We start from the raw sequence: 12,545 nt of genomic DNA on the forward strand, positions 1-12,545 counted from the left end.
TTTACAGATGAAAGTGTTGTCAAATTCTTTGAGTAATTTTCTGATTTTCGAAGTGTAAAATCACCTTTAATCCCTAGTGATAAATAGATGAAACCCGAAAGCAACAGAAATTATAATAGATAGCCGAATGAAACTCGAAACGATTTAAAATTAGATGGAGTAAGGCTGACATCCACCATGTCTTCTTAAAACCAGAAGATAATTTGCGCTTTACTAAAAATAAAACAAAGAACCGTGTATTGTCATTTAATATTCATATTCTGATATTTATCCGCACGTCAGATGAAGACGCACGTCAGATGAAGACTGAAGAGATGTCACACGCACGTCAGATGAAGACTGAACTCAAGTTTAAGCTGTGTAAAATTCGAGAACAAATTGATTTCTTCGTTACATAAAAAAACAACCTATATATTAGCAGGAGATGAGGGAAGGGCTATGTCGTCCCCCCTGTCCCTTATTTGCAAATTTAAAATTATATATTCATAGTTTTATTATTATAATTTATTATTTTATTTAATAAAAAAATATTTAAAATTACATAATCCCGATTATATATTTCCCATCTATTATGTCACTTGTTTTGTCTTATCGTACGCTAAGCTGAAAGAAACTAATGAAAAAACCGGTTTGTTTTCGCGTTTTACGAAGCGTAAACTTGATTGAGTGACGGATAATAAACAAATACCAAAATCTTTTCCTCGAAAGAAAAAAAAAACTAAACTGAAATAAAATTCTCAAATTTGGAAAACTGTTTTCCATGGGGGTGTATTTTCTGTGGGGAGGTATTATTTTACTTGGATATATTTTCATTGGGGGTATTTCCCAGGGGGAAGTAAATCCCAGCCTTCAGGGAGCAGGCAACCCTTACTCATAATACCTCATGTTTTCCGTATAATTTTTAAGTTCCTAAAATTCCCCCCTTTCAAATATTTGACAACTCTTTGACAGAACTCAGCGTGTGCGCTTTGTCATAGCTATGAAGTTGTTTATGCACATAAAAGTAATTCTAAAGTATGATTAAGAACCACGTGAAAAATTAAATCGGCATAAAAGATGCCGAACCAAGAATCGCAAATAAAACGTCGGACTGACGAACTTAGTTAACTTGAAAAGTGAAACAAACGCGGCTTTGGTGTATTGTTACAATTTAATCACTTAGCAGCAATTAATTTTGAAGAAACAATGGAGGGTTGGGGGCAGAAATTATCTTTTTAAATCATATTATGTAAGTTGAATGTTTGTACTTTCTTGTATTTTAGAGTCTAGTATTTCTAGTTTATTGACTTCAGGTTATCTTGGAAATTGGTTAGGTTAGGGAAATGAAACTTTCAGGAATAGTGCTAAATATCCTAGGAAGGTATTTTGAAGTAGCCTACCTACCTCCACTCCTCCCTCTAGAGGTTCCTGACCCTTGATGACCTTTAAAAATATGTGTGTCATAAAGTGAAACCTTGTAAAATAGATCTTCTGCTTGAATGAAGGGTAACTTTATAGCAAACAGTATAACTGGCTTTCATATAAAGTGAATATACCACCTGATGCCTTTTATATGCTCTTCATGAATATTATAATTGCTTCTATTGGAAATCCAGATTTAAGCACATTTTAACCTAAACTAACATTGTTATAAATAATTTTAGCACTGAGAAAATGTAGCATTATTTTTTTTATGGAAAAGATTGTGCTGATAAAAAGTAGTAATAATCTACAGAAAATGAGCAATAAGTCATGCTCTAATTGAAAATTAGTCATTTTCAAGAGCTCAAAAAGTGCTTAAATCTGAATTTCTTGTAGAAGCAATTAGGCCTATTACTTTTTTAAAGAGCATAATAAAAGGCATTGAGTGGTCTATTCACTTTATATGGAAGTCAGCTATACTGTTGGCTATAAATTTACTGAATGAAGCACAACAAAATTGTTTTCAGCCTCACAACTTTGCTCAGTCCCAATTTTTAAGGTTTTAAAGATGTGCAAATATATTTCCTAAATTTTGAAGGAAAAAACTTTGATTTGACTCAGAATTCTACTCAAATAACAGGAATTGCATTTTGAGAACTACAGGCAGAGAAAAACCTACTGGTAACTGAAAGTTAAGATAAAATGTTATCTTGTCAAAATTTCAATTGGTATAGAATAGAAAGAAGGAGTAGAGGTGGGTACTTCAAAATACCTTCCTGGGATATACTTTAGACTGTAGACCCATCCTTGAAAATTTAATTTTCCTAACCAAACCCCATTCCAAGATAGCCTAAATTCAATAAGCTAGAATTTTATCAAAATGAACATTAGGGTAAGACAACCAATACTGGGTCACTTGTATCACTCTGCCTATTCTGGGACAGAATCTTTGATTGGATTGCAACATGTCTAATACTGGGATAAAAGACTTTAATCTTGGACACCCAAACCAAGTATTGGACAGACCCAATCTGTCAAAATGGTAACACTTAGGCCTAGGCCTATAATATGCTAAGAGTTAAAATAAAAAGGATAAGGTAAGATTTAAAAATTTTGATTATTTGTTAACATGGTTTTAGTGTTATTTTTATCTTCACTTAATTTATTTTAACTTATTCTAGCTTAACAAATTTACAAATTGACTTATATTTGATAGAGATTTTTTTTCAAGACATTTGGTGATTTATATAGTAAAATTATAATAATTGTAAAAATTAGTCTTTTGCTTGTTAATTCCTCTTCTTACAGATGCAATAATATTTATATCCCTTATTAATTACTATTGAAATAAATATAAAATCCAGGTGGCATCAAGTGAAAATTTTTCTTGAAAAGAGGCAGTTGGTCAAGTAAGTTTGGGAATCATAGATCTAGACCTAAGTAAATAGCAACAAAGATCACACTGCTTTACCATCACAAACAGCTAAAACAAGAAGAACAATAGGGAATTTCTCAAGACTGATGGAAACAAGAAGAATGGATATTTTAGCCCTATGTCCAAAGGATGTATCATGTCTCAGGAATGCTTAAATATATAAGAAGAAAAAACTTACAGGATAATGTTTTTGTCTAAACTAAAAAAGTAAAATCTATTGTTGGTCAACTGCTCCCCCATAAGCAAGATGCAAATAGCAACTAAGACCACACTGCCTTTCCATCACAAACACCTGAAACAAGAAAAACAATTGAGAATTTCTCAAGACAATGGGAAACAAATTAGAATGAATATTTCAGCCCCATGTCCAAGGGCCATCCTCAGCAATACAGAAATATATAAGAAGAAAAAACTTAAATAGGATTAGCATGTGAATATCCTTATTGTTCTTCTTGTTCTAGGTCTTTGTGATAGAAAGGTAGTGTGGTCTTCATTGTAATATACGTCTTGCTTATGTAGAGCAGTTGACCAATGATCTATTAATCCTATTGTGTTTTTTCTTGATCCTATTGTGTTTTTTATAGGATTCTAATCCTATTGTGTTTTTTCTTGATACAGTCCTATATTTTTGTATTGCTGAGGATAACCCTTGGACATAGGGCCAAAATATTTGTTCTAATTTGTTCTCTGCTATCTTGAGAAATTCTATATTGTTTTTCATGTTTTAGGTATTTGCCTAGAGCTAAGCATAAAGCAGGTTATTCATAGTTGCAGTAGAATGATGTTGTAAAGAAAGATTTAAGGGAAATTAGAACTTTCTGGGAGGGTGTAAAGCAGAAGGATTTGAAAAGATACAGATGGAGGAGGATTGTGTATTATTGGTTGCCTCAGGGGACTTGGCCCTGCAGAGGGTTATTAGTAGTAGTATTGAATTTTACTACAATTGCTACTTAAACTTTTGTGCCTTGTTGGCTCCACCTCTGGTTCTGTGTACCTCATTGTCTGGAGTTTGATTATTCATGGCATTTGGGCTTTCAATGGCTGAACAGTTATTGGCTTAGATCATGTCTAAAATAGGACAAAAAAAATATTCCTGTGATTAAGAATTAAGTGATTTGTGATAGTTTCTGGCTTAGGAAATTATTCAACTCTTTTTCTACTCACACAGTGAAAATACTGTTCAAAATCTATATTGTTTTTAATTTCAAAAACGGAAACCTAAATCATTTCCATAATTGACCAATCATAAAAATGCATTTGGAAGTTTAAAGAAGCTCAATTGAATAAACTAATGACAGGACTACCCAGTTGCACTGCACTCCTGGATAATTTAGTTATTACTAAAAATTTGACTTTATTATGGCTTGACCATAATCATAAAGAAACAAGGGCTAAGAGCTCAAATGGCACTTGCAACAGGTTGGAAGAGCCAAGAGCTCATATGATATGAACTCTGGCAAAATTCTTAGAATTTATAGATTCTTTAAAAGGAAAATCAGAAGTTTAATGAGGTTCAGGATTTAAAATAAGTGTTCTGAGTCACAAGGTCCTTCTAAATATCAAAAAGCATTAAGATTTGATCAAACACTTGTAAGTTAAAAATACCTCAATTTTTCCAATTTTCCTCTCCCCAGATGGTTGAATTGGGGGAAAACGACTTTATCAAGTCAATTTGTGCAGCTTCCTGACACGCCAATCAATTTTCATCATCCTAGCACATCCAAAAGTACCAAAGCACTGAACCCCACCCCCTAACTCCCCCAAAGAGAGCAGAACTGCAAACATTTACTCTGCAAATCCTACAACCTTTACAGCAAAACTAGAAACAATAACTATGCAATCTTCATATATATATATATATATATATATATATATATATATATATATATATATATATATATATATATATATATCATGAAAAGAGAAGTCACCAGTTTGAATGAGCTTATATTCTCATTTCATTTTTTCGCGAGCTTATATTCTCATTTCATTTTTTCGCCAGTCCTGGTTGAACTTCGTTGAAGTAAGGATGCTAGGGCTATTTTTAAAAAATGTTTTTAAAAAGTGTTTTTAATCCTTCAGTTTTAATCCTCACAATTTGATGTAAGTTCTTTTATATATATACATAGTTTCTCTCTTATTCTTGTATAATTTTTTTTTATATATTTGGAATTAGCATAAAAAAAATCTTTCAATGTAGTAATTATTATAGAATTGTACATTTCACACACACAAAAACACTTAAATGAAAACTGGAGCCTGCCCCGTATGAAACTAAAACCATCTATTTTTCAGGAATCACAGGAAGACTCACCGATGTCAATTGTTAAAAGTACATCTCCTATGAGCATTGGTTCATTTTCTGGAAATGAAGTGGTAAGGGTATTACTTTCCCAAACTTGCCAGTTTTGTGTATTTCTTGTTTGTTTGTTGTTGTTTTTTTCCTTGCCTGTAGTGCTGTTGTAAAGCTAATGTAAAATAAAAACCCAGTCAGTAAAATTGGTAATATAAGGTAAAATAAATTGCTCCCTAGGAAATATCAGGGAAAATTACTGTTTTAGAATTGCCCTGTAACTAGAGAACCAGTTAAGCTTTTTGTTTTTGATTTTTTCTGCTTTTAATAAACAATTTTAAGATTTTGGTTTTCCTAGACTTAAAAAGGCTATACCTCTCCTCTTTTTTTGAAAACCAATAGGTAGAAATTTTCTTAACGTAAAGTAATTCAAGTTTAAAAAATATAATTTACTTTGGGGCACATAAATTGAATTAACACTTGTTTTATTTATTGACGAGAAATGGGCCTTGATTTGCTTTAGGTCACAGATAGGGGCTAAATTTAGCCCAATCCCCTCTGACTTCAAATTTCTTTGAATTTATGACGTATGATAAAATTATGTAGAATTTTCTTTTACAATTGTCTTGTTTTTTGCCAGGAAAAAAAAAATATTTCATGGCTTCTAATTTTTTTAAATGATACACCCTCAGCAAGCACACTCTTATATCAGAAGTGAGAAAAAAAAAGTAATAAAAATAATAGCCCAAAACTCCTAAGAATATTGCCGGATTCTTACACAAAGTACTTCATTAGAATCGTCTTGTCTAGAAACCTTATGAAGGAAACTCACGGTTCTTTTTTTTTTCTGCAGCTAACAGGGCGATTGAACATCACAGAGAGCTGTTTAATGACTTTTTTAAAGGAATTTATTACATATAGTGCTTTGTGTAATTAACAAAAAAAGATATTATAATATAATCAATTGTTATCTAAAAACCGCATTTTCATGTTCAAGACCGTGGTTCAAATGATAACTGATGAATATTCAAAAGATGGCACCAGTTTTCCTCGGGTAATTTTTGCTTATCAAGTCTTTGGGGAATGGAGTCAACAGCTTAGGCTTGACCAGGTTTAAAAGAGCAGCTGAGGTGAGTTCAAGTAAGTCAAAGTACATTTGTTACCACTTCCTGTCAATACCTCTGGTGTAGAAATGTTCGAAGCATATGGTGATTTCAAGAACGCACAACCAGAGAAGTTGTTCTTGCTTGTCTCCTGGATCCCAGATACAAGCACTATTGCCAAAATAAAGAGGCACTCAGTAATACTAAGAGGTGACTACAAGAAAAAACTCATAGTTAAACATTGGAATCAACAAAACTAGACACAGCAAGTTTGATTGACTGCCTGTTTGATAACGTGCTTGCAATTTCTACAAGTGCTGAAGAAGAGTTTGCTGATAATATTGATGTTGATAATATTGAATATTGAACCAAATCAAAGGTATTGATGAAGTATATGAAGATTTTGATTGTTTCCTGCTAGTGTGTTAACGGGTGTTTAAGGATATGTTGCAGGCCAAAGATGTGGTCATTGTAGCCCATGTCTGACCTGAATCCTGCATGGTTGGATCGCGTTGGGCTGTTTTTTACAGCTCTAAACTAGTTTGAAAGTATGAATGCGAACAGCTGGGCAGTAATAGAAATAAGAGATATGCTTTGGTAGTTTTCACAATCCGTTTATTCACCTTTTTAAAAGATAGGGTAATTATGGAGGTCTTCCACTTATCTATCAGGGATTTAATCATGGTCCCAAGCTTTGGTGATCAAACTATGAAGCTCATCCGCCACCGACTTGGGAAGAGCTTTTTGTAGCTTGACAGAAATACCATCTGTTTTTAGGTTTTTATTGATTTTCAGTACTTCAATCGCCTTGATTACTACATTCTTGGAGAGTAGGTCTGTACATACACTTTCACACGACTGTTAGTCGGGTTGGTTCTGGGCAGCTGTAGGTGGTTGATTTTGGTTATTAGTACCTCTTGGCCACATTAGCTCTTAGAAATGTACTCGCCATCTTTCGATACGGTCCTCACTGCTTGTGAGTATTTTCCCAGCTTTAGCCTGAAGCAAAGGAATCTTAGTTTGCTTCTTCCTCCCTCTATATTCTCCAAGTATCTGATAGGGTTTTTGAGCATCATTCCATGATGCAGGTCTTTTAATATCGACAGCAACGTTGGACCAATAGGTTTTGTTAGTTCTTGCTGATTTGTAACATTCTTGTTGCAGCACTTTTGTATGGGGGGGGGGTCATGTCTTTTGTTGGTTCCTCCTTTTGTCTTGGTAGAAAATTTGAGTGTTTTCTGAGATCCGTTTCTTAGTTTTTTATTTAGCTGTTTGAAATGGATACAGTGCTAGTGAAAGAAACGTCAGTCAGTGTTGTATATAAATGACTAGTACCAACTTCATGGGTAACTACTTCGGGGGGAGGGGGAATTAGCCTATTTAAGAGGCTTTTTTGTCAAAAATGTCATCCTTTTATTTTGCTGAATCATCAGGAATGACATATGTACTAGCAGCACTTTCAGGTGAAAAAATATTATCAATCAGTGAATATGACGTATCAGTTATTCTGGATGATACAAGACATACAGGATATAATCCATGAGATATGACATATATGTGATTCTGAAAACTTCGAAGTGTTATTGTCCAGTCTATTCTGATTAGCAGAAACAAAGTTCATTAAGTCAATATTAAAATCAGGGGTGTTTCCCCCTATTTTCTAAAATAAGTCAAATTTTCTCAGGCTCGTAACTTTTGATGAGTAAGACTAAACTTGATGAAACTTGTATATTTAAAATCAGCATTAAAATGCAATTCAAAAGGAGGAATTATTTCTCCTTATATATTCAATTCTTGTTTAGCTACTGCCCTTAATTCTCTTTCCTGCTCGTTTGTTTCATTATCTCGAAATCTGTCTTACATTGCATATGCTGATGACTGTATATATATATATATATATATATATATATATATATATATATATATATATATATATATATATATATATATATATATATATATATATATATATATATATATATATATATATATACATATATATATATATATCTATCTATATATATAAAAATAAGTTGTCTGTCTGTCTGTGGATGGATGGATGGATGTGTCAGGTGACGTCACCTGAAAAAACTGGATTAGGTGACGTCAAAACTGAAAAAACTAAAAAAAGGCAAAAACTACAAAAAAAACTAAAAACTAATAAAAAAAATAAAAAAGCTAAAAAACTAAAAAAACTATAAAGGTAAAAACCAATAAAAAACTAAAAAAAAAACTGAAAAAACTAAAAAAAGGCAAAAACTACAAAAAAAAACTAAAAACTAATAAAAAAAGTAAAAAAGCTAAAAAACTAAAAAAACTAAAAAAACTAAAAAAGGTAAAAAACTAAAAAAAATAAAAAATAAAAAAAAACTAAAAAAAAGGAAAAAACTGAAAAATAAGCTAAAATAAAGGTAAAAACCAATAAAAAACTAAAAAAAAAAGGAAAAAACTAATAAATGACGACACTCAAAGAGAAAGCGACCAGGACAAAAGGAATGTTCGATTAGCAATCAACAAAGCACCGGGACACAGGGAGTATAAATGACGACCAGGACATAAGTAAAAAAAAAAAACTATCTATATATATAAAAATAAGTTGTCTGTGGATCTGTGGATCGTGGATCAGACCGGGACACCGGGATACAAATGATGACCGGGACCCGGGACACAGGGAATATAAATGACGACCGGGACACAGGGACACAACTACAACGGGGACACCGGGGGAAACAGGGGGATGTAAATGACGACCGGGACACCGGGACAGGGAATGGTCGATTAGCAATCACCATCAACAAAGCTCAAGGGCAATCATTAGAATCATGAGGTATAGATCTGAATACAGATTGTTTTCCCATGGACCATTATATGTTGCATGTTCAAGAGTCGGTAAACCTGACAATCTATTTATATGCAAAGACAATGGGACAGCAAAGAATGTTGTATATTCGCAAGTTTTACGTAGTTAAAACCATATATATATATATATATCTATATTCACAGGTGGGACATAGGGACACAACTACAATGGCGCGTAACTATTATGGCGCGTAACGACTTACGCGCGCGGGGGGGCTTGGGGGGGCGCGAAGCGCCCCCACCAACTAGGTGTTGGGGTGGCGCGAAGCGCCACCCCAACAGCTAGTATCTATATATATAAAAATAAGTTGTCTGTCTGTGGATGGATCAGGTGACGTCACCTGAAAAAACTGGATCAGGTGACGTCAAAACTGAAAAAACTAAAAAAAGGCAAAAACTACAAAAAAAACTAAAAACTAATAAAAAAAATAAAAAAGCTAAAAAACTAAAAAAACTAATAAAAGGCAAAAACTACAAAAAAAACTAAAAACTAATAAAAAAGCTAAAAAACTAAAAAAAGGCAAAAACTACAAAAAAAACTAATAAAAAAATAAAAAAGCTAAAAAACTAAAAAAACTAAAAAAACTAAAAAAAGGTAAAAAACTAAAAAAACTAAAAACTAAAAAAAACTAAAAAAAAGGAAAAAACTGAAAAATAAGCTAAAATAAAGGTAAAAACCAATAAAAAACTTAAAAAAACTGAAAAAACTAAAAAAAGGCAAAAACTACAAAAAAAACTAAAAACTAATAAAAAAAGTAAAAAAGCTAAAAAACTAAAAAAAACTAAAAAAACTAAAAAAAGGTAAAAAACTAAAAAAATAAAAATAAAAAAAAACTAAAAGAACTAAAAAAGAAAAAAATAAATGACGACACTCAAAGAGAAAGCGACCAGGACAAAAGGAATGTTCGATTAGCAATCAACAAAGCACCGGGACACAGGGAGTATAAATGACGACCAGGACATAAATACAACTACAAAAAAAACTAAAAACTAATAAAAAAAATAAAAAAGCTAAAAAACTAAAAAAACAAAAAAGGTAAAAAACTAAAAAAACTAAAAAAAACTAAAAAAAAGGAAAAAACTGAAAAATAAGCTAAAATAAAGGTAAAAACCAATGAAAAACTAAAAAAAACTGAAAAAACTAAAAAAAAATTTCATCTAAAAAACTAAAAAAAACTAAAAAAGGTAAAAACTTTTAGAACTAAAAAAGAAAAAAATAAATGACGACACTCAAAGAGAAAGCGACCAGGACAAAAGGAATGTTCGATTAGCAATCAACAAAGCACCGGGACACAGGGAGTATAAATGACGACCAGGACATAAGTAAAAAAAAAAACTAACAAAACTAAAAAGAAGGTAAAAACTACAAAAAAACTAAAAAGAAAAAAAAACTAAAAACTAATAAAAAACTAAAAAATCATAAATTACAGACCGGGACACAAATGACGACCGACACAGAGGGAATATAAATGACGACCAGCAACCTCAAAGAAAAATTACAGACTGGGACACCCGGACACAAATCACGACCGGGAATATTAATGACGACCGGGACGCAGAATTACAGACCGGGACACAAATGACGACCGACACAGAGGGAATATAAATGACGACCATCAACCTCAAAGAAAAATTACAGACCGGGACACAAATGACGACCGGGACACTGGGACACAGGGAATATAAATGACGACCGGGACACTCAAAGAGAAAATACAAACTGGGACACCAGGACACAAATGACGACCGGAACACAGGGAATATAAATGCTATTTATATGGATAGACAATGGGACAACGAAGAATGTTGTATATTCGCATGTTGTACGTAGTTAAAAATATATATTTATATCTATCTCTATTCACAGGTGGGACACAGGGACACAGCTACAATGGCGCGTAACTAATATGGCGCGTAACGACTTACGCGCGCGGGGGGGCTTGGGGGGCGCGAAGCGCCCCACCAACTAGGTGTTGGGGTGGCGCTTCTAAACGCAGACAATATGAGCCTTTTCTTGATATCACGACGTCCAAATGGATCTTAAATTAGAAATATCGTTTTTTTCATTGGACCTTTAACTTTTGCCTTGGCTTATCTTTTGTCTTTGAAAGACATATCGCAGAATCTTTGTTTCTTTTAATTGTTCAGGTGGCGGGACAAAAATTTCTGCTTTTGCCTCGGCTTGTCTTTTGTCATTATAGAGGGTATGTCGAAGAACCTTCGTCTCTTTTAATTGTTCAGGTAGTGGGACAAAAACGTATTTTTTTTCCAACGATATACGTAGTCCAAGTTTTTATTTTAAAAGGTATTGTAGGCATTGATGACCCTATCCATGTCGAAATGCAAAACCTAATAATTATCACTATCATTTTCAATTTGTTTGGTTCGTTTTACCTCGGCTTGTCTTTCGTCATCATGAAATACATATCATTTAACCTTTTCGTGTGCGTGTGCCTGTGCATGTGTGTGTGTGTGACATAATTGTCACAATTCTGTGTGACATTCATGCCCTTTTAACTCCAAATAAAAAGCACGTTACAATCATGACTTAATTTAGTTATATATTTTAGGTCGAAGATTTTTTAGAGAATGTCGACTCATACATCATAAAAGAAGAGAGAGTTCATTTTGTGCAATCAGTCCGAATCAGAGCTCAAGTAGTGCTAGAGGTGAGTGAAGTATTTTTTTTACTATTTGTTTTGGTTATAATATTGCAAGAGAAAGCAGAACCAGTGGCGTCGTTGGGGGGGGGGGTGCCCTATTTGCTAAGGTCAATTTTTCCCCCTGATATTTAAGGTGTTTTTATTTCCTACGATATATCAGTTAAAGATTAGATTCTCTTGTTTTAAAACTTTCAAAAGTGGAAATGAATACATCCTCTAAATATGCAAATAGGAGAAATGCTATCATTGAAGAATAAGAATGTAGATATACAGTGAATATAATTACCCTGAATGAAAAAGCAATAATACTTATTGCCTTGTTTAATAATATTCTAATTGTAACTAGATCGGTCAAATTGGTTGCAGTTTGGTCATGGAATTTGGTAGAGGGGAATCTGCTCCAAGAATCATTTAATTGTTTTTAATTTTTATTTCTAGTATTTAATTGAGTATTGAATATAGCTCCATAATCTCTTATTTCTAATTGAAATGCCTAATAAGCACTGATGAAATCCTACTTCTTATGTTTTGGATTCACATAGTGACTCACAAATGTAGATCTGCCTTTATGTATAATACCGTCCTGACTTCTTGCTATTCTCGCTATTCTGAATATTTCTTTTAACTACCTCCAAAAAGACATAAATTAACTAAGAATTATGATAGAAATGACTCTCATTTCACATAACGCCAGATCTACTTGTAAGATATTTATATTTGCATCATTATACTGTACGAAATGTATGTTGAGAATAGAATAAAGTGAAGTTAAAGAAAATATGTTTATTTTT

The 12,545-nt window shown here is 32.7% G+C and overlaps 1 protein-coding gene across 3 annotated transcripts in view; it reads left to right on the forward strand.

The window, feature by feature from the left end:
- Positions 1 to 12,545, forward strand: part of LOC136024922 (calsequestrin-2-like) — a 176,417-nt gene that overhangs the window by 147,786 nt on the left and 16,086 nt on the right. For 2 of the 3 annotated variants that reach the window (XR_010616973.1, XM_065700502.1), the window contains 2 exons: positions 5,132 to 5,212; positions 11,662 to 11,760. Coding sequence is in view for 1 of the 3 variants with exons in the window: in XM_065700502.1 (XP_065556574.1) it covers positions 5,132 to 5,212; positions 11,662 to 11,760 (180 nt within the window). In the remaining 2 variants the exon portion in view is untranslated. Of the gene's footprint in view, positions 1 to 1,146; positions 1,229 to 5,131; positions 5,213 to 11,661; positions 11,761 to 12,545 lie in introns of those variants that run through there. The other variant, XR_010616967.1, reaches the window with a different exon arrangement.

Source organism: Artemia franciscana, chromosome 3 (genome assembly GCF_032884065.1).
Source record: "Artemia franciscana chromosome 3, ASM3288406v1, whole genome shotgun sequence".
In the NCBI taxonomy this organism is placed as follows: Eukaryota; Metazoa; Arthropoda; class Branchiopoda; order Anostraca; family Artemiidae; genus Artemia; species Artemia franciscana.